The 21,903-nt window shown below is 48.5% G+C and overlaps 1 protein-coding gene across 2 annotated transcripts; it reads left to right on the top strand.

The window, feature by feature from the left end:
- The first annotated feature begins 237 nt into the window (after window positions 1-237).
- LOC100932002 (neuroblastoma suppressor of tumorigenicity 1) lies at window positions 238-21,441 on the top strand. Of its 2 annotated transcripts, XM_031962733.1 has the most exons (5): window positions 238-306; window positions 467-606; window positions 18,088-18,276; window positions 18,525-18,636; window positions 19,824-21,441. In XM_031962733.1, the coding sequence occupies exons 3-5, from the start codon at window positions 18,107-18,109 to the stop codon at window positions 20,052-20,054; spliced, it is 513 nt and encodes a 170-aa protein (XP_031818593.1). In that variant the 5' UTR covers window positions 238-306; window positions 467-606; window positions 18,088-18,106; the 3' UTR covers window positions 20,055-21,441. The 2 variants fall into 2 exon arrangements, with proteins under 2 accessions (XP_031818593.1, XP_031818592.1); XM_031962732.1 differs by lacking the exons at window positions 238-306; window positions 467-606 and adding an exon at window positions 3,316-3,575.
- Window positions 21,442-21,903: the final 462 nt, after the last annotated feature.

The following is a 21,903-nucleotide window of genomic DNA, read 5'->3' as shown; positions in this document are numbered from 1 at the left end:
GGATGAGGAGGAAGGTGGTTTGCCGAGTGCTACACGTTCTGGAAATGCGAGCTCTTATTAGCTAGGGCCTCAAACTGCCATGTGATCTTCCGGGCAGTGAGTGGCCTTTTTGGGAGGGGACTGAATGGGGAGCCAGGAGATGGAGGTTAACATCCCGGCTCCCCGGCTTTCTCTCTGTCCGGCTCCGAGGAAGCCCCTCTCCTTCTGCTGTTTACTCCTCTGTAGAATGAAGTCAGGCTAGGCTGTCTCCCCAAGGTCCAACTTCTCCCTGCCAGGGAGGAGCCGGCAGAAAACAGGGCCAGGAAGGTGAGTGATGAAACACCCTGGGTCTTGCTGGCTCAGATGGGAGGGGAGCGGATTTTCACGGCTGCCCTCCAGGCTCCAAATGCCCTGGCACCGACTCCACTGATCTCAGCTGCCTGAGCCTCTGAGAGACTTTGCTTATTTTTTCTTTCTCTTCCACCAGAGTGCAGAGGTTTGGACTCCTGTGGGAGCCTGGGCTGATGGGATTAGAGGAAACAGCTGTCTCCAGCCAGTACTCGGTGGGAGCTCACATTCCAGGGACTCAGGAAGAGAACAGCTCCCTGCTGCCCATTCGGCTTGCAGGTCAGTGCCTTAGGCCAGATGTTTTCAAAGGAGCCGGAGGAGTGGGCCTCCTGACCCGGGCACCCTGGCCCGAGGTCCCATGGCGCTCTGACTCCTCCCCCCGTGTCCTGGCCCAGCCCACATCTGCACCAGGTGGCTTTGTCCTCAGGGCCCCCGTGGCCCATGCCAGCCGGGCTTGTTTGGGCAGACCCAGTTCTGCTGCCAACCAGGTGTGTCTCTGGAAGCCGGGAGTCCCGTGGCCCTGCCTTTCCCATCGGGGACCCACATGACATCCCGCAAAGCCAGAACCGGGGTGGACAATCGCAAGAGAGAGGAGAGGGTTGGTAGCAAAGTGGGCAAAATGTATATTTGGAAGTTCCTTGGAAGTTGGGAGACCTGAATTCTAATCCCAGTTTTCCAGTTAAATTGCTGGATGATCTTGGGCAAATCTCTGGAAGAAAGCTTAGAGCAGATAGTCTTCAATGTTCCTTTTAGCTCCAATATTTAGTCACCCAACATTATTGGGGGCCTTTGCTATTCTGCTCTTAACAACCCTCAAAAGACAGGCTGCCCTGAGAGGTGGGTAGTTGGGGCTTCTGACCGTGCTAATATATTTATAGTGAGAACGAAAAGAGCAAACTTTTATCTTCCCTCTTCCCCATATATTCCAGTGCTACAAGGGATAGGGGGCTGGCTTGGAGATAGGGAGACATCCTCCTGAGTTCAAATCTACCCTCCCAAACTTACTAGATGTGTGCTCCTGGACAAGTCACTTAATCCTTTTTGCCTTTTTTCCTCATCTGTAAAAGGATGGAGTTGAATGAGATAATTTCTAAGGCACCTTCAGCTCGGATTTCTGGTGATTCTGAACTTCTAGTGAGAAATTAGGAAAAAATACTGACTGAAAGTGTTGTATGAGGGTAGTTTTCAAAATTCAGGACGGGCTCAAAGAGAAAACAATTTAAACCATTTTCAGAGACCTACATGAACTGATGCTAGGTAAAGTGACCAAAACCAAGAGAACATTGTATACAGAAAACAAGGCTTTGTGTTCTAAAATTTTCTCCTTCCCTCCCCCTTCCCCAAGACAGCAATCAATGGATATAGATTAACTATGTGCAATCCTTTTAAACGCATTTCCAATATATGTCATGTTGAGCCAGAAAAATCAGACTAAAAGAAAAAAGAAAGAAAGAAAGAAAGAAAGAAAATATCAAACAAAAAAGTAAAAATCCCAAGCTTTGACCACATTCAGCCTCCATAGTTTTCTCTCTGTATGTGATTGACATTTTCTTTCCTAAATCTATTGGAATGGCCTTGAATCACTGAATTGGTAAGAGCCAACTCCCTCACATAATCTTGTTTGCTGTCTACAATGTTCTCTGGGTTCTGCTCACTTTACCTAGCATCAGTTCATGTTAGGTCTCTGAAAATGGTTTAAATTGTTCCTTTCCTGTCTTCTCTTTGGGCCTGTCCTGTTACAATCAGCTCATTTTGAGAGACAACCTGCCTTAGGATGGGCTATCCACGTGCAGGTAGAAGCTAGAGCAGCCTCTTCCTTATCCAGTCCTCGGCCTTCAGCCTTAGTTCCCAAGTGCAGCTCTAGGGCCTGGCTCCCCTCTCATCTCCATCTCTCTTGGGTACTAGCAGTCCCACTGTCTCCCTTAGGAAAACTTCCTGCCACTACCCCCAGAGATGTAATTTCTGCTTTTTCTTCCACTCTTTTTCCCCTTTTACTTTCCCATTCCGCTTTCCTCCGTTCTTTCATCTCTTCCCCTACTCTTACCCCCCTTTCTTGTCCTTATCTCCTCTCTTCCCCATTATTCTTTTCCTTCCTTTTTCTTTTTTCTTCCTGTCTCCCCTTTCCTTCTTCTCCTCCCCTCTCCTCCTCTGCTCTCCCCATTTCTTTTCCTTCTCTCCCCCTTACTCTCCTTTCCCCCTCCTTTCTTCTCTCTTATCCCCCTCCTCCCTCCCTTTCCTCTCTCCTCTTCCCTATCCCTCATTCCCCCTCCTTTTCTCCTTCTCCTCCCTCTTCCCTCCTCCTCTCCCTTCGCCCTCTTCCTCCCCCCCATTCCCCTCCCTGTTCCTCCTCCTCCTCTCTCCATTTCCTCCTCTTTCCCTCCTCCTCTCTTCTTCCCCTTCTTTCTCCATCCCCCCCCGGGAGGAGGGGCGCTAGGGGCCGGGCCGGCCCGGCGAAGCAGGCAGGGTTTGGAACGAGCCGGAGGCGCCTTCCCGCCGCGGCTGCCGGGGGCCCCCGCCCCGGCCCGCGGAAGTGGACCGCTGTCCCGGGCCCGCCGGGCGGGCGCTCCGGGGAAACCGGCCGGCCACCGGGGCGGCGCTGGGTGCTGGGCTCGGGGCGGGGGCGGCGGGGCTCGGCTCGCCCGGGCTCTGCGCGCCGGCCCGGCCTCTCCCGCCCGCCCTCTCCCTTTGGAGGGGCACCCTGCGTGGGGCTGTCCCCGCCGCGCCCCCGCGCCCGGGCCGCCCGCGGGCTGCTGCGGCGAGGGGATCCCGCGGCGGGCGGGCAGCGGCATCATCCGGGCTTCCGTCCCCGCCGCCCCCAGGGCCTGGCGTAGCCCTATGGGGGCCAAACCCTTCCGCGCACGTGAGTCCTGGCCCCGCGCGCCCCGTCCGCCCTGCGAGGGACGGGCTCCCGGGTGCCCTGGACCAGACTAGGACCTTCTCCGCCCAGCCCAGCCCAGCCCGGAGGGGCGGGCAGGGAGGACCGAGCTTCGGGGAGCGGACGAGACGGAGTGGGAGGCTGGGCTGCATCGCGGAGCCTCAGTGTTCTCCCCGAGCCATCAGGGCAGTGGCCTGGCCGCAGCCGGAGGAGGGCGAGGAAGGGCCGGCCGGAGAAGGGGCGCGGGGGAGGGAAGAGAGCGGCAGGGCCCGGCAGCGGCGGCCGCAGCCCGGGTCCGAGCCTTTTCCGAACTCGAGGCCCCATTTCCAGCTCTTCGATTTCGGGGTGAAGAGCGACAAAAAACAATCAACCTGTGAGCGCTGGAGACTTGTTCGGCAAGAACTGGGCAGTGTGGGTGGGTGGGGGATGGCCCGCCCCCCCCTCGCCCCCGGGCTCTGCCTCCCGATCTGTCTTCCTGGGGCTCGCGGCCAGTCCCCTGCCCTCTCAGCCCCCGAGCTCTTTCTCCGTTCTCTCGATGTCCCCCGTCTTTTTGCCTCTCGCTCTCTGGATTCTTCTCGCTGTCCTGGTCTTTCGCCCTTCCCTAACTCCGTGTCTCCTTTTCTCCCTTTCCTCTTTCTTTCCCCTTTACTTTTTCTCTTTCCTTCCTCGCTTTTCTTCTTGCTCTCCTTTTCGCTTCTTTTCTTCCTCTCTCCTTTCTCTCTCCGCGTCTCCCTTTCTCTTTTTCTCGGTCGTCTTCTCCCTCTCCCTCTCCGCCTTACTTTCCCCCTCTGCCTTTCTCCCTCCCTTTTTCTCCTGTTCCTCTCTCTTGTGTTCCTCTTTTCCGTCTTCCTGCGTTCTATTCTCTATCCCTGCCTTTTTTCTTGCCTTCCTTTCCCTTTCTGTGCCCTCTTTCCTCTTCTTCTCTTCTCCTTCCCCTCTGTTTCAGTCTCTCTTTTCTTCCTCCGTTTCCACATACTCGCTGGAGTGAAAATCTGGTTTTGGGGCGGGAAGGGCATAGAGATCTACAGAGGGGATACAAAAAGAGCTTTGAATTAGGAAGGGGAAGTGCCTCCCCCAGCTTAGAACTTTTTCCTGCCCCCCCCTCCCCAAGTACCCGATTGTCCCAGTTCTGGAGCTTTTTGTCTTTCTCTTGGATTCTTTGGGAAAGGGGGGGAGGGCTTTCAAGATTCCAGGGAATTCTCCCCCACCCCACCCCATCCATTCTGGTGCTCTCGAGGCCTCTAGCTGAGCTGAGCGTCCCTTTCTGTGGGTCACCTGCCCGGCCTCCCTTCTGTGTTAATATTGATCTTTCACGGAAGCTTTGGAGGCAGCTGTGTGTGTGTTTACAGCTGGGGCACATTGGCAGGGGTCAGCAGAGAGGGGCACATTGTTTAGGGTTTCCAAAGCACTCTTGGAGCCGAAAGCCCTGGCTTTGCAGCTGAAGGAACCTTTAGAAAAACAGAGATTAGGACTGGAGTGAAAGCTTCAAGTCTGTTCACCACCTAAAACCTGGCAGAGGGCCCCCTTTCCCCTTTGTTAATTGCGGAATAACTAGATTCTTTTTCTGATCCCCTTCTTTCTGTGATACCGCCATGCAGAATCAGGCAGAATTTGCCCCAGAGGCTGAGGAAAGAGGGGTAGGTGAAGACTGAGTCATTCATTGCTGGGGATTGGTAACTCTCACCCACCCCTGGTGAGCCTCCTTTGGGGATCCTGAAGAGCCAAAGGAGAACCCCCCCTTCCGCCCCCCAAAAGGTGATTTTAGAATGGAGATGTATATCTGGCTCTGTGAAATGGTAGTAGTGCTGGTGTGTATGTGTGTGTGTGTGTGTGTGTGTGTTGGGGAGGGGGACAGCCTTATTCCTAAGTGAAACTTCAGTCTGTTAGGTTTAACTTGTAGCTCTTTCTAGCCCAAGGCTTGGGGAGCCTGCTGCTGCTGCTGGAGAGAGCTGGAGAGCACATGACAAAGATGCTGGTGGGGTCTGCAGTGAGACTTCTGTTGAACAGATGTGAGGGCCAGGGCGGGTCCCTGCATTAGCACAGAGGCTTGTTATTAGGAATTTTCTTTGGAGACTGTTTTCTCGATGTGTGTTGGGGAGGGGGGTCCCTGCTGGAGCCCTCCAACTCTGAGGGCTGTCTGGAGGTAGAAGGGTGGAAAGACATTGACTTGAAGGGTGTGGTTCCCTCTGCCTATCGTTAAAAAGTATTGGGTAAGGTGTGTGTGTGTGTGTGTGTGTGTATGTGTGTATGTGTGTGTATGTTGGGGGGTGTAGATGTAGCCCCCCACCCTGAGAATTGACAATTTTATAGAATGTTGGGACTGGAAAAGGACCTCAGAGCAGAGAAGGTCAGAGCTGGGAGTGCCCTTAGAACCCAGGATGTCAGAGCTGGAGGATCCTTAGAACCCGGGATATCAGAACTGGGAGAGACTTTAGAACACAGAATTTTAGAGCTGAGAGGAACACTTAATGAAGATATTGATTGTAATCCATATAAAACCAAAACTTAGTGAGTTTGACCAGGGTCACATTTGGAACTTTTGGAGTTAGAGCTATGACTACAATCCAGGTCTTCCCACTGTGTGTGTTTACTTACATCTGGGTCAGGAGAGAGGGGCGCATTGTTTAGGATTTCCAAGACACTCTTGGAGCTATAAGCCCTGGGTTTGGAACCGAAAGAACCTTTCGAAAAAAACAGATTTGCACAGTGCCTTCTCACTATCACGCAGTTGCTTTTAGAGGCACCCTGACACGGGCTGAAGCTGAGGCCTTAGGGGAGAACAGTGTGGGAAGCCCCTTTTCTTTTCTGGCCTTTCTGGCTGAGGCTCTGTTCTCAAATCTTGATTTTAATCCTTTCTCCCTCAGTTTGGGCCTTCCTGAGGGAGCTCCCCAGAGCCCTCCGATGACCAATTGTGATTTTAGCCCCTCTAGCAGAAAACATTTTAAGCTGTTTTCCTTTTAGCCTTTGCCTTTGGGTATTTGGAAGAAACCACAGAATTTAGGTCTGGAAAGGAAGTTAGAGTTCATCTAATTCAATTTTCTCATTTTACAGAGGAGGACATTGAGGCTAAAAAGCCAGAATTCACTTGCCCAAGGACACATAGGATTTAAGGAGCTGACTTCATCAATATTTCAAAATGGCAGGACCACACAATGCTAGACACCTAAGTGCATCCGGAAGACATAGTGCCCCCTATTTCCCAACCCAGTGCCAGTTTTAAGATCTTTTCTGAAGCTGGAATTCCTTAGAGAGCTGGAGGAAACCAGAGAGCTGGTCTTGCATTCATTTCCCATCTCCTCTTTGCTTAGAAAGGCCCTGAGAAATTTCTCTAGCGTTCAAGGCAATTCATTACAGTGAAAAATGCTGAGGTGAGAGACTGAACATTTGACTGGATTCAATTCTCACCTCGGTCTCTACCAAATTGTGTGACCTTAGGGAAGATATTTCCTCCTGGCTTCCTCCAATTAAAATGAATGGACCAAATTATATCAATTCAATAATCAAAATTTATTAGATCATATTTAGAGCTAGAGGGGGCTTGTGAATTTTTTTCGTGCTCAGACTCCTTATTTTGTGTTATTCTGGGGGAGGAAATCTGGGTTAAGTAACTTTCCCAAAATCCCATAGCTAGAAAGAGTCTGAGATCATATTTGAACTCCGGTCCTTCTGACTCTAGGGCTTGCGCTCTATCCACTACAGCACCACCTAGCTGCCTCTCTATTTGAAACTAGAGGAAATGGGCTCATGAAAAATAATCACAGGATCATGGGTTTAGAGATGGAAGGGATTTCAGAGACTCTTGGATCTCTTTGGGTTTCTCCTTCTGTCCAACTGTTCTCTTTTGTTTCCTTATTCGCACCTCCCTAGAAGTCTCTGGGATCTCCCTTGGCTCTGGTCTTCCTTCAAACTCTAGGTTTTCCAAGTGAAGTTTGCTGGATGGGAGAGGGAAAAGTGGCAAGAATGTTGAGGGAGGCAGGGAGGAGGGCCAGGGATAGAGGCTATGAGGAGCCTTCTCAAGATCAAGGTCGGATCCCCGCTGGGTTTTTTGTACTATTCCTGTGTATGTGTGTTGGGATGAGTTGATATCTACTGAGTCTTCTTTCTGCCCTCACCTAGTACATAATAGTCATTTAATAAATGATTGTTGATTGAGTGCAAATAATAACTTATTTTTATGTAGTACTTTAAAGTTGATAGAAGGACCTCTTTGTATTAGCTCTATGAGGCAAGTGTTTTAAAACTCACCTTTATTTGACAGATGAGTAAACTGAGTCTCAGTAGAGTGGCTGATTGATAATTAGTGACAGAGCCAGGAATCAAATCCAGACCCCAAACATTGTCTGGAAAGGAGAATAGGGCTGGTATCTCTCCTGTCTGTATCCAACCTTCTCCCTGGCTTGGGTCCTTTTGCAGCCTGATCCTTCTGTGATCCTCCATAGATATTTGTATCAGAGAGTAGGGTCACACTTCCCTGAAATGACTTTTGGGTTATGTGAAGGTGGTGGGGTGGACCAATCAAACCCTATGAGGAGACTATGGTCTAGGAAACTTGAGGGTAGACACAGAGGAGGAAGGACACTGTACCTTTGGGAAACTCCTGGTCTGGGGAAAAAAGAGAAATACATTTAAAAACTTCCTGGATTTGGGGCACCCCTTTTTAGAAAGAAAGTGACCCACCTCTGCAGAGTTGGGGAGGGACCTGACACCATGCCATATGGGGGTTGGTTGAAGGAATTACAGGATGTTGTGTATGGATAAGGGAAGAGATGGGCAAGAACCATCCTGGCCTTTAAATGTCTAAACTGTCATGTAGAAGAGAGGTTAAACTTGTCCTGGAAGACCATTCTAGGGCTGCTGGCTGGAAGTCTTAGGGCAGATGTCTGTTCGATATAAGAGCTTTCTTTTCTTTTGTTCTCCATGTGGTTTTTCTTTATGGTAAAATATTTTAAAGTTTTTATTTTCAAAACATTCACCCTTGCAAAACCTGGGGCTCCAAATTTTTTCTCCCTCTGTTCCCCATCTCTTCCCCTAGATGGCAAGTAATCCAGTTAAACATGTTAAACATGTGCCATTAAGACCTTTCCAATAATCAGATGGTCACCAATGGGATGAGGCTCTTTGGGGAAGTTGTCAGCTCCCAGGGGCTGGAGATGGACACACAGTGGCGAGGGATGATGTAAGGGGGGATTTCCTTTGGCCTTGCAACTTGGAGATTCTGTGATTTGCAGGATCTCAGATTGAAAGCTCAAACTGCCGTCTCTTGGCTGTCCCTCTCATTTTATAGAGGCTCTGTATATGGCAGAGCACAAGAGAAGGCTTTCTCTGTGGAGGAAATGGCACATGGGCTGAGCTGGAAGGAAGCTGAGGATCTCAAGGGATGGTGGTGAGAAAGGAGAGCACTCAGGGGTCGGTACAGCCTGCAAAGATGCAGGATGGGAGATGGTGTGTAAGAAACAGCTTCCAGGTTCATTTCGATGGAACATAGAATGTGTCAATCTGGATGGAGAGTCAATCTGGAAAGGAGGTTGAGGTTGTATCGTCCATTGTCCGATGGTCTCATTTTACAGCTGGGGAAATTGAGGCCCAATGAGAGGGTGGGACTTGTCTGTTGTCAAATAACGAATGCATCAGAGCCAGGATTCTTGCCCCAGTTCCATGTTGGAGCTGAAGAGACGATGTTTCAGGGTGAGGTTGGGAACATCCCTTCCTGAAGAGCCCATGGACAGGCGAAAGGGCAGGAAGATCTCAGAGCCGAGCCAGCAGGACTGGACCCCAATAATGAAGGCTAGAGACCATGTGTGTGGCAAGATTGTATTCTTTAAGGGCCCCCCATTTCCTCAACACCCAAGAAATAGTGTGAGGCAATAAAAAGTGTTTGGGTTTGGAGTTGGAAGTTGCTGGATCATTTTTCAGACATGTCTGACTTTGTGACCCCATTTGGAATTTTTTTCCCAGAGATACTGGAAGGGTTTGCTTTTTCTTTCTCCAGCTCATTTTACAGATGAGAAAACTGAGTCAGACAGGGTCAAACGACTTGCCCAGGGTCACACAGCTAGTAAGTGTTCAAGGCCAGATTTGAATTCAGGAAGGTGTGTCTTCCTGACTCCAGACTCAGGGCTCTATACACTATAGTACCACGTACTTGCCAGTGAGAGGACCTGGATTCAAATCCTGTCGCTCATTATCTGGCCTTGGGCAGAATTGCTTGGTCTCTCTGGGCCTCAGTTTCTTGCTTTGTAAAATGGAGGGGGAGGTTTTGGACTTTGAGGTCCTTTCTAGCTCCAAAGTCTAATTCCTCACCACCTGTATCTGTGTCAGCTTGTATCTCTTTGTCTGTCTGTCTGTCTCTGTCTCTGTCTCTCTCTGTCACACACACACACACACACACACACACACACACACACACACTCCTGACCCACCATCAGTCAGACCTTCAGTGTGGGGTAGTAGAAAGCACCCTGGACCTGGGCTCCTTCCTACTAGGGTGACCTTGGGTCACCCATTTGTAAAGGGCTAGAGAACTCTGAATTGATGCACTGAAGTTGGACAACCCAGCACTTAAGGCTAATTACTAATTGGACAACACTCTATTAGCATATGCTTGGAAATGGCCCTTCCCACTATCCTGTGCTGGCTCAATGATTGGTGTATACAGAGAATTGTAGGAGGGACTAGAGGGTGGAGTAAGACTAGCCAGAGTCACTTCTGGGCAGGAGACGAAGAGGAGAGGTCCAGAGATCCTGCATCCATCCCCTTCACTTCTACCCCTAAAGACCAAGAATAAACATCAAGGACTTTTGCTTATCCTGACTCCGGCTGATTCTAAGGTATCCAGGGGGCTAACCCGGACTTCACCCCCATTTCTCTCTGAAGCTTATTTCCTCTCTGGGTAAAATGAGGGTGCTCAGGGTGAGCTGTAAGAGTTCTTTCAGCTTGAAATCCCATGGATGTTTGCAGATAGCTAATGGTAGGAGTGGACAGCTTTGTGGTAGTAGGTTGGGCTGTGCTGAGCCATCTCCACTCTCCTTCCCCTAGACCGCCTTGTCCAGTGGCAGACATTTGCTAGGAAGATCTGGAAGATAACAGGAAATCCAGAATTTCAGCACTTGGAACTTCATCGGGTCATACCAGGATCTGGTTAATTATTTTGATTTCATTAACTCGGTACAACCGAGGGTACACCCACAGTCTCCTTCGTTTCCTCTGCTTTCAGCTACCTGAAGGGGACCTGGCCAGTGGCAACATTTGCCCCAGTCAGAGCCTCTCAGCTCCCCAGATAGGAGCTTCCCCTCTCCTTGGGCATTTCCTAGGGCTATGGACCTGCTAATAAATCTTCTCACTCCACAGAGACTGAAGCGCAGAGAGAATTCTCTCACCAGGTCACACAGGTGATTCCGAGCTCAAATCCAGTAGTGTTTCTCTCCTTGCCCATTGCCTGCCTTCGTTTGATGAAGGGGGAATAGAAATTCAGAAAGAGGGAAGGATTGTCTGAGGTCATGCAATGATCCAGGACTAGAACCCGGCGTTCCTGACTCCCGGCCCTTGGGTCCTTCCCAGAAAGTGTGAATTTTCTATCTGAGGGGCGGATTGCCCGGCAGCCTTGCTCTGGCTTCTGAATCTCTCTTTATCCTTTTCCCTTCCTATAGATTGAGGAAGGGGCAGGGGGAGGGACACTGCTCCGGGTGTAGGGGATGAGCACCAAGTCATCCAAGTGGTAAACTGGCCGTCATCCCCTGGATGGAATTGATCTTCAGGGAAGAGAACTAAATTCTTGCTGGGACCTGAATAGGACCTGAATTAAGTCTCCTTGAGCTGTGGCCCTGCACTGCCATCTGCTGGCAAAACTGGGTGGTTCCCAGCTCCTTCTAGACTGTCATACCCTTGATATTGAGCTCTCTGTTTCTCTCTCTGTGTCTGTGTCTGTGTCTGTCTCTCTCTCCCCTTCCTTCTCTCTGTCTTTGTCTCTTTCCCTCCCTCTCTCTCCCCTTCTGTCTCCTCTCCTCTCCCCTCTTCCCCTTTCCCTTCCTTCCCTCTCTCCCTCCCTCTCTGTCTCTCTCTTCTCTTTTAACTCTTATTCCTTTTTTCTCTCCATTCTGTCTCTGTTTGCGACTTTCTTTCTCACCTCTTTCTCTCTCCTCTTTCTGTCTCTATCTATCTCTCACTTTCTAACTCTATTTTTCTCTCCTCTCTCTGGTTCTGTTTCTGCCTCTTCTGGTCTGTCTCTGTTTCTATCTCTGTCTTTCTCCTCTCTCTGTCTCTGTCTTTCTCTTTATCTCTGTCTGTCTCTCTCTGTCTCTGCTTGAGACTTTCTCTCTCACCCTATTCTTCTCTCTCTCTCCTCTTTCTGTCTCTATCTATCTCTCACTTTCTAACTCTATTTTTCTCTCCTTTCTCTGGTTCTGTCTCTGCCTCTTCTGGTCTGTTTCTGTTTCTATCTCTGTCTCTCTCCTCTCTCTGTCTCTGTCTCTGACTCTGGTTTTGTCTGTCTCTCTTTATCTCTGTCTCTGTCTCTCCTTTCTCTCCCTCTCTCTGTCTCACTGTCTCTGTGTCTCTCTCTCTCTCCCCTTTCCCCCCACTTCTCTTCCCTAACCTCCAGCATGGGGGGAAATCAGTCCAATACAAAAAGATTTATTTCTCTTGGGCTTTGTGGATTTAAATCCTGCCTGGGTCACTGCATAGCTATGTGACCATGGGCAAATGTCTCTGAACCTCAATTTCCTCATCAGTGAAATGGGATAATAATACTTGACTCAGTGGACTGAACATTGGACTCAAGAGTCAAGAAGACCTGAATTCAAATTCAGTCTCAGATACTTCCTAGCTGTGTGACCCTGGGGCAAGTCACTTAATCTCACTTTCCTCATCTGCAAAGTGGGAATGATTTTAGCACCTCTGCCTCCCTCCCTCCCTGGGTTGTTGTGAGGATCAAATGAGATTATATTTGTTAGGTGTTTTGTGAATCTTAAAGCACTCTATAAATGCTATGTTACTATTGTTATTATTATTAGGTGAAATACTGTGCTTTGTGGGCAATAAAATGCAATGTAAATGTGCTACTATATTTACTACTATGTGCTTAGGATTGTTAATGGTGACAATAATAACAGCTAGTATTTTATGGCTCTTACTATGTGCCAGGCACCAGGTTATGCACTTTTACAAATATTTTCTTACCCTAGAAATGTGGATCTTCTGTCTTCTCTGAGGTTAATCAATGCTCTGCTTTGAAAATTCCACTCCACTCTCATCTGGGTAGGGCTTTAGCCAGTTTGTCAATCTTCGGTTCACTAAGACCCTCGGTCTTTTTGGGGGATCACAGGAGGAGCTATTGCCAGAGCCAGAACCAGACCCCAGGTATATCCAACATGTCTCCCCCACTGTGTACTTCTGCATTGATTTTTTGAGCCCAGAGCAGCACTTTATATTTACTCCCACTGCATTATATTTTATTTGATGCAGCTCAATGTATTGGGTGGGTCCTGTGGCAGACTTATAGCAGAAGGTGGGCAAGAGTTGCTTGAGAAGGGTAGGAGTGAATGAGGTTGCCATTTGCATCCTTAGAGGTAATTTCATATTAATGAGATTGTAGTGTGTTTGAGAGATATAGCTCTGGTGGGGAGACACTATTATTTAATGTTCACTGAAGAAGTGAATGAATAAATTGGATGGAATCCTTTGACCACAAGAGTGACAGCTACCGAGTAGTGAGGTGGCGCCATAGTAGATGGAGCACTGGGTCTGGAGTCAGGAGGGCTCATTTTTTTGAGTTCAAATCCACCCTTAAACAGTTACTAGCTGTGTGACACTTAGCGTTTTTTGCCTCTGTTTCCTCATTTGTTAAATGAGCTGGAGGAAGAAATGCAAAGCATTACAGTATCTCTGCCAAGAAAACCCCAAATGGGATCCCGAAGAGCTGGACATGACTGAAAAATGTCTAACGAATAAATATTGCTTTAGTGTCTGAGATCTGGAATTTCAGTGACGTTGGTGCCCCATCCACCGGGGCAGACCATACAAATGGTCTCTGTAGATGAAAAAGCCCTTGTGGCCAGCTCTCTGGCGATGAGCCTTTTCAAGCTTAACTGGGCTGGCCTTTGGACACCAGATATGCAGGCTGTCCCTGGGGCCCATGCTAGAAATGTCCTTAGTTTTGCAGACTTGCCCAAACTTTTGCTTCATTGTCATGTCCAAGTTCCCCTCTTCAGGGGAGAGAGAGAAGAGAGGAGAGAGACAGAGATAGGGAAGAAGGAGGGGAAAGAAGAAGGGAGAGAGGGAAGGAAGGAAAAGGGGAAGAGAGGAAGAAAGAAGAATTGGAAGAGAGGGAGGAGAGGAGATGGAAGGGGTGATGGAGAGATTCATTAATAATTCTGCCCAGAAGCTGAGAGGGGAATGAGCTCATGACCTTTCTATTTGAGGCTCTGAAAAGAGAACGGTGCTTGGAGTCTGGAAACTTGAGAATCCTTGGTTGTGCCAGGAACACATCTTGGACAATTATTTCCCATATCTGGTCTTCAGTTTCCCTCTCTGAAAAATAAAGGGATTGACTAAGCCCCCTTTCTCCTCTAACATTTTGTGTGGTCTGAGTACTCTCTTCTGGCTCTGTGATTTCAGCTTCTATCATCCAGTCCTTCGTCCAGACCTTTCTTGGTTTCTGATTTTGTAAAACAGGTGAATGGTATCCCTTAGTTTCCTACAACTACTGCCGGGCAGGCTTTGGTTCAGCCGAGAGCTGGATTGGGCTTGTCACTATTATACATTTATATCAGTGATTTATATAAAGGCAGTATTTGCTGTATTAATCCAATTTGCAGATGACAGAGCTGGAGAAAATGGCTTACACGCTGGATAATGTTCAGCATCCTCAAAGGACTTGTTAGCTTAGAAAACTGAGCTGAATCTACTTAAATGAAGTCCAATAGAGGTAAATGTAAAGTCTTATGTGGGTTCAAGAAGTTAATTTCCAAAGTTTTTGGTGGGGAAAGCATGGACAAATAGTTTTTTGGGAAAAGGTTTGGGGGTTTAGTGGATTGCAAGCTCAATATGAATCAATAGTATGATAGGGTATTTTTAAAAAAGTGATTTTTAAAAATTGCATTGAGAACCACAGTTTTCAGGAATCAGGAGAGGATGGTCCTGCTCTGCTATGCCTTGGTCCAAGATCTGAAGTACTATATTCAGTTTTGGATACCATGTTTTAGAAAGGATATTGCTAAGTTGGAGAGAGTCCATAGGAAAATAATCAGGATGATGAAGGGCCTTGAGTGTTTTCCATATAAGGATGGAAGGAACTGGGGATTGTTTAGATTGGAGAAGAGAAGTTAGCAGGAAAGCTGTGGTTCAAGTATTTGAAGGGTTATCTCATGGAAAAGGGATTAGACTTGTTCTCTTTAGCAACAGTGGGCAATTCCAAGAACGTTGAGTTCAATGTTGTAAAGAAGCAAATTTAGGTTTGATGTAAGAAAATCCTGCTAATTAGAGCTGCCCAAAAGTGGAATGGGGATCAACGCAGATCTTAAAGCGAAGTTCGGATGGCTTCTTGTCTGTATGATGGAGAGAGGATCCTTTTTTAAAAATTATTAAATAAGTTTGTATTGATGTCTTTTATTCTTTATATCACCATAATTTCCTTCAATATCCCGCTCTCTCCCCTCCCAGAGAGCCATACTTTGTAAGAAATAGTATTTTTTAGAAACAAAAAAAAGAAAGAAAAAGAAGAGGAAAGAATCAGAATAACTAGCCAATACACTGAAAAAATCTGAAATACGTGCAATATGCAACACCTGTGGACTTCCCATCTCTGCCAAAGGGTGGTGTGGGAATATCTTTTCATCTCTCTTATTTTCTGGCCATCTTATCATTTTGCAACATTAACTTTTTATTTTCCATGTGTGGTGATATTTTCTGTTTATGTTATTGTGGTCTCTGTGTGTATTGTTTTCTTGCTTCTTACTTTATTCTGCATCAGTTCATGTAGATCTTCCTCTGCTTTTCTGTATTCTTCACCTTCATCATTTCTTACAGCACAGTAGCACGGCATTACATTAGTGTGCCACAATTTGTTTAACCCTTTCCCAATCGATGAGAATCTACTTTGTTTCTAATTCTTTGATGTCATCAAAAGTGCTGCATAAACATATATATTTAATCAATGACTTGGAGTCTAAGCCCAGTAATGGAATCTCTGGGTCAAAGAGTATGGACCTTTTAGTGACTTGCATCATTCCAAATTACTTTTCAAAATGATTATACAATTTCACAGGACCATCCACAAGCACCAGTGGACCTTTTTTTTTCTCACAGTCCCTCCAGCATTGACTAATGCTGTCTAATGCCATCTTTCCCATTTACAGAGAGTGAGATGAATCCTCAGGGCTGCTTTGATCTATATTCCATTATTGAGGTTTTGATGTTTTTAATAATTCGTTTTTTTAATAGTTTGTGATTCCTCTTTTTTCCCCCACGACTTCAGGGCTGGTGCTCTATCCACTGCGCCACCTAACTGCCCCCTGATTCCTCTTTTGAGAATTGTTTTTTCATCTCCTTTGATCACTTGCCTCTTGAGGATGACTTTTGGCATGTGTATGTGTGTGTATATATACATTTATACAAATATACACATATACACATACATGTATATATATTTATATATGTATCTCAAAGAACACTTAATTATTTTCAATATATATGTATTTCTAATCCATCCTCTGTGCATCCTATTTAGGATACATATATTTATGTATCCTAAATAAATCACAAATTCATATATTAATTATAACTTGATTATAAGTATAACATACCTATCTCTCTCTATCTGTTGTTTATGTGTCTTGGATACCAAATCTTTACCAGGAGATCTGGTGCAAAGATTTTTTTCTCATTTAACCATTTCTCTTCTTATCCCAGGTGAATTAATTTTGTTTGTGCAGAAGTTTTTCCATTTCATCTAATCAAAGTTAGCTATTTTATCTTCTGTAATTGTCTCTATCTCTTGTTTGGTTGAGAATATATCCCTACAGCTGGGTGGAAACTAGCTGTAGTTTAGAGAGAGCCCCGGGTGATGATGGATCTTCTAGAGAATGGGAAGAAATAGTTCCTGCCCTCAAGGAACTTACATTCTGTCTAAGGAAATAGGATGTACAGATATAGGTAAATAAATACAAATACAAACAAAAGACAATCAGATGCAAGGGGTATTTTTGCATTAGGCAGGCATTAGGCTGGGGGGTCCTGGGAGATCTCATGTAGAAGATGGCATTAGAAGTGAGACTTGGAAGGCACTAAAGATTCTAAGCAGTAGCAGTGAGGAGGGAATAGATCTTAATCCTGAGGGACTGCTCCTTCTCCGCCTCCTTTGATCAGGTAATCATCCTCTATATCCACCCTTCTCCCTCCTGTGGATATCCTGCAAGACTTTCTCCTAGGTCTTTTTCTCTCTTCTCTCTGTACTCTTGTTGACTCCATCAGCTCCCACAGATTTAATTATTTCTTTTCTTTTCCTTTCTTTCTTTCTTTCTTTCTTTCTTTCTTTCTTTCTTTCTTTCTTTCTCTCTCTCTTTCTTTCTCTTTTTCTCTCTCTTTCTTTCTTTTTCTTTCTCTCTTTCTCTTTCTTTCTCTTTCTTCCTTTTCCTTCCTTCCTTCCTTCCTCCCTCCCTCCCTTCCTTCCTTTCTTCCTCCCTCCCTTCCTCCCTCCCCTCCCTTCCTTCCTTTCTGCTGAGGCAATTGGGGTTAAGTGACTTGCCCAGGGTCACACAGCTAGGAAATGTTAAGTGTCTGAGGTCAGATTTGAACTCAGGTCCTTCTAACTTCAGGGCTGGTGCTCCAGCAACTGCACGGCATAGCTGCCTCAGATTTAGTTATTTCTCTGTAGGAGACTCACACATCTGTATGTCCAGCCATTGTTCCTTCCCAGCTACATCTCACCAGCAGTGTATTTGGTCTGTCTCAGACCCAGCACTCCTAACAGAACTCTTTCTCTTTCCCCTTAAAGTCACTCCCCCTCTGAGCATCCTTGTACCAAGGGCTCCTCTACCCTTCCCCTCACTGTAAGTCCTTTCTGACTTCTTCCTCATTACTCTAAGGCCAGTTTCTTCCCCAAGGCCGTCTCTTTCATCTTTCCCTTCTTTCCCTTCACATAGCCACGGCCTGGACTATTGCAGTAGCAGCCTCCATGGGCCTCCACGCTTCCATCTTTCCCTTCTCCACTCCATCCTCCACGTAGCTGCCTCTTTATGAAAGCCTGGATCTTACTATGTCACTCCTCTCCTCTGTAAACTTCAATGCCTCCCTATTACCTCTAGGATCAAATATAAATTCATTTTTTGTAATTTAAAGCCCTTCAACCTTGGTCTTTCCAACTCTGTTGCTCAGCATTATCCTTCCTGCACCCTACAGTCTAGCCAAACTTGCTTTCCCTTCCTTGTTCACATAAGATTTTTCAGCTCCAGTCTCCATCCAGGCCTTTGCGTTGGCTACAGCCCGTGAATGGGATGGACTCGCCCTCACCTCCCAGAATTCCTAGCTTCTCTTGGGAATTGCCTTCTGCATGAGGCCTTTCCTGATCCCCAGCCCAACTCGTGCCCCTTGGTTTCTTTGCATTTTATGTATTGTTCCTTTGGGGAGAGGGCAGACTAACTAACTTATTTCGATCTTTGTTGTCTCTTCCTGGCGCAGGGCAGGTACTTGGTAAATGCCCACGGACTGAGTGTTGATAGGAGTGGGAGGTCGATGTGCAGGAGATAACACACTCTGTCACTCACACTGCTCCCGAGGGGTTGCAGACATCTTACACAGGCCTTTTCCCGTGTTGCCAGGGGAGGAGCTCCCCTATCCTGGCCCAGTCCTCCCGGCAGCAGGGCCTCATCTCTGGGCTCTGGGTTCAATTGCAGGGCTCTGGTGGTGTCGGGCATGATGCTGTGGGTCCTGGTGGGCGCCCTCCTCCCCGTGGTGCTGCTGGCGGCCCCCCCTCCCATCAACAAGCTGGCTCTGTTTCCAGACAAGAGCGCCTGGTGTGAAGCCAAGAACATCACCCAGATCGTGGGGCACAGCGGCTGCAAATCCAAATCCATTCAGAACAGGTGGGAGCTGGGGAGGGGGGGAGTAATGGGGGAGGAGGAGGGGGGCTCTGAGGGAGGGAGAGAAGACCTGGGATGAGGGGGAGTGAAGCTCCTCCTTGGTTGAGGCTCCAGAACCGGGGACAGGCCCAGCCTTCCCTGGCCACCCCCCCGCCTCCCTCTGGGGGTCCGAGAGAAGCAGGATGGAGAATGACTGAATTTTCTTGTCTCTCTTCTGCCTCCCCCTCCCCCTTCCTTCTGCTGCCCTGTAGGGCCTGCCTGGGACAGTGCTTCAGCTACAGTGTCCCCAACACCTTTCCCCAGTCTACAGAGTCCCTGGTACACTGTGATTCCTGCATGCCCTCTCAGTCCATGTGGGAAATTGTGAGTATGTCTCTGGGAAGCCACCCTTCCCCACCTCCTCACCAGCCACGCCAGGTTTTTCTTCGTAGAAGCCACAGCTGTCCCCATTGCCCTTCCTTCCCCACCTCGGCGAGCTCCTTCTCTCCTGCCTCTGCCATCTCCCTCCTCTGTCTTTCACCTTGTGGCCTTTGTCTTCCCTTTGTTGCTGCCATCCATCATCTTGATCGTTCTTCTTTTACCTTCAACTCATTGTCTCCACCATCTTTGCTCTGTCTCCTCCAGTTTATTCCTTCATCCCTTCTTTATTTCTTCCACTACGGCTTCCATTTCTCAGGTTTGTCTCTTTTGTCTGCTTCCCCTTCCTCTATCTTCTACTGCCTCCATCCCCCTTTGTTTCCCCCAACATGGCTTCCATTTCTTGTGTTTGTTTCTTCTGTCTCCTCCAGTTTATTACATCCATCTCCCCTTTGTCTCCTCCATCATCCCCTCCATTTCTCATTTTGTCTCTTCTGCCTCCTGTAGTTTATTACCTTCATCTCCCCTTTGTCTCTCCCATCCATCCCTTCCATTTCTCATTTTGTCTCTTCCATCTGTCTCCATTTTATTACTTCCATCTCCCCTTTGTCTCTTCCATCATCCCCTCCATTTCTCAGTTTGTCTCTTCTGTCTCCTTTATCTCCTCCATGTCCACTTTGTCTCCATTTTTCCTCCATTTCCCCTGCGTTTCCAACATTCACTGCTGATTTTCCTGTTCTTAGCGGTAGCGGGGTGGTGCAGTGGATAAGGTTGGATTTGGGATCACAAGGATCCCCATGCTCCAGACCCTAGGCGCAATCCTGAACAAGTCCCTTGGACTCTCTCAGCCTGTTTCTTCATTTATAAAATGGGGACAATCATAATACCAGGAGCGGCTGCCCTAGAGTGTTGCTGCTGGCCGCTCGGACAAGATGACCTCTGTAATGGGCCGCTCTGTCCCTCCTCACACCCATCCCCCCTTCCCCTGCCCTCCATTGTCTCGTTTCCTTCCTCATCACCGCTGTGCCCTCCGTTCTCCCTCCTTTTGCCACGACCCACCCGCTCTCAGACCCGTTCCCCTTCTGCCCTCCTGGGCCTGCAACCCCAGGAAGGGAAGGGGACCCTGGGATGGGATGATGTCCGGAACGTCAGTGGAAGTGGGAAGTATCTCCCTTCTCCCCTGTTTTCCACAGGTGACGCTGGACTGCCCCAGTCACGATGAGATGCCTCGAGTGGACAAGCTGGTGGAGAAGATTGTCCACTGTAGCTGCCAGGCTTGCGGCAAAGAGGCGAGCCACGAGGAGATGAGCTTTTTCACGCACGGCAGAGAGGAGCATCCTGGCTCCCACCCTGGCCACCATTCCCTGGAGGTGGAGGAATCCCCCGGTCCCACCCACCCAGGGGAGGAGGGGGCTGAGGAGTGACTTCCTCTTTCCTTTCCCCTCCCCTCCCCCAAACCCCTTTCCCTTGGAACTGCTTCCCATTTTCCTGTAGGGGAGAGGAGAGGCTGGGCCCCCACCCCCCTCCCTATAGCCATTGGATGGACCTGGACTGCTGCCCGCTTGTCACGGCAATTATTGAGCGTAGGGGGAGGCGGGAATCCATGCTGCACATGTTAATATATTCTGAGGAGCTGGGTGGGGGTGAGGGATAGGAACGTTGGGGCCAAATGGGGTCCTCGGGGTTCAACTTTTATTTTTGAAGGTTACATTGACTCAGCCCTTCAGTTACCTAGTTCAGGGCTAGAGAAATAGGAAATGAAGGTTCCTTCTGGGAGCTGGACGGAGACACTGTATCCCTCTCCCAGGGCCTCAGATGGAGCTGGATGGGGGTCTTAGATGTGAGCAGCTGGCAGGAAGGAGAGTGGATCCTGTCGGCAGCGATTCTGGGGTGGGGAAGCTAGAAATGGAGCTTTCTTCTCTCATTGGAGAATCTTCCTCCTCCTCCCCAGAGATCCTCTCCCAGGGCTCCTTACTTTGCTGGGGAGAACATCTGAACGTGGGGAGGCACAGCCCCGGGTCTTAGTCTTGGTTTTGCTATAAACGCACCACAGAGGGAACAGAGAGAGACTTTCTTTGCCATCTGAATGGTGGAGACAAGGAGCAAGCTTTGGGGTAACCTTTCTCTGGCTCCTCTGGACACCCAGGCACCAGCTGTGACTCGCTGTCCAGACCCTCTCCAGGGCATCCGCTAGAGCCCCCGCTAGCCTAGGGAAAGGAGGGCAGGTGTTCCCCCGAGGTGAAGCAGGGCTTCTTCTCCTGCCCCCCTAGAAGTGGGGACCCCATCCTCGAAACCTTCCAGGAGGAAGGGCATGTATCGGAAGGGAAGGATACCCTGTTCCAGTGGGACGGTGGGTGGAGAAGGAGCCACATTCACCTCAGTCTGGGTGAACGAGAAGCCTTTGAGGGGCATCCTGGGTTGAGTGGGAAGTGTGTTTGGATAGACACACTCTGGGGGCCCGTTGAGAGAAGTACAGTTACCCCCTCCTCCCCAATTCTACTCCTGCTTCTTAACCAGCTGCACTTTAAACCTGAGGGAGGAGGTGAAGGACGTGGAAATCTCAAGAAAGGCTGATGCTGTTTCCTAAGAAAGTGGGGGGGAGTCCAAGTGATCTGCTGCCTGGAAATGCCCGGGCTTTCCCAAGGCCTTCCCTGGACTGCCTTTTCCAGGGAAGTGATTGCCTCCTCCATCAAAGCACCCATGAAAGCCCCCTCCCCAATCCTCATGACTCATGGATGGAACTTGTAACCAGTAGCCTGTCTTCTTCCTTTAAGGTTTTTCCTAAATAAATAAGTTCAGTGTCCTTGGTGAGCCATTGACTGGTCATGTGCGTGTTTGGGGGGTGGCTGGGAATGGCCAGGGTACCAATACAGTCCAGGAACCGTGTCCTGGGAAAACACAGGCTGAAACAGCTTCTGCTCCCAGGGAGCTTCCATTCTAATGGAGGAGTCCACTTACATCGGACAGACTGGAGGAGGAAACGTACAAAGGGAAGGGCTTAGTTAATGGAAATGGGGGGCAGTGGATCAGGGACCAGCTGGTGGGGCTTGCTGGTAATGTCAGCCACTGGACTCGGAGACCTAGATGCCTACTTCCTAGTGTGATCCTGGAAAAGTCACCTATGTGTGTCTGCTTAAGTTTTCATTTGCAAAATGGGGATAATAATGTCACTTTTGTTGTTGTGTCCACCTCTCGTGGACACATTTAGGGTTTTCTTGGCAAAGCTACTTGAGTGGTTTGCCATCAGCTCATTTTACACATGGGGAAACTGAG

The sequence above is a fragment of the Sarcophilus harrisii genome, chromosome 3, assembly GCF_902635505.1.
Source record: "Sarcophilus harrisii chromosome 3, mSarHar1.11, whole genome shotgun sequence".
NCBI lineage: Eukaryota > Metazoa > Chordata > Mammalia > Dasyuromorphia > Dasyuridae > Sarcophilus > Sarcophilus harrisii.
This window is presented reverse-complemented; position numbering and strand designations above follow the sequence as displayed.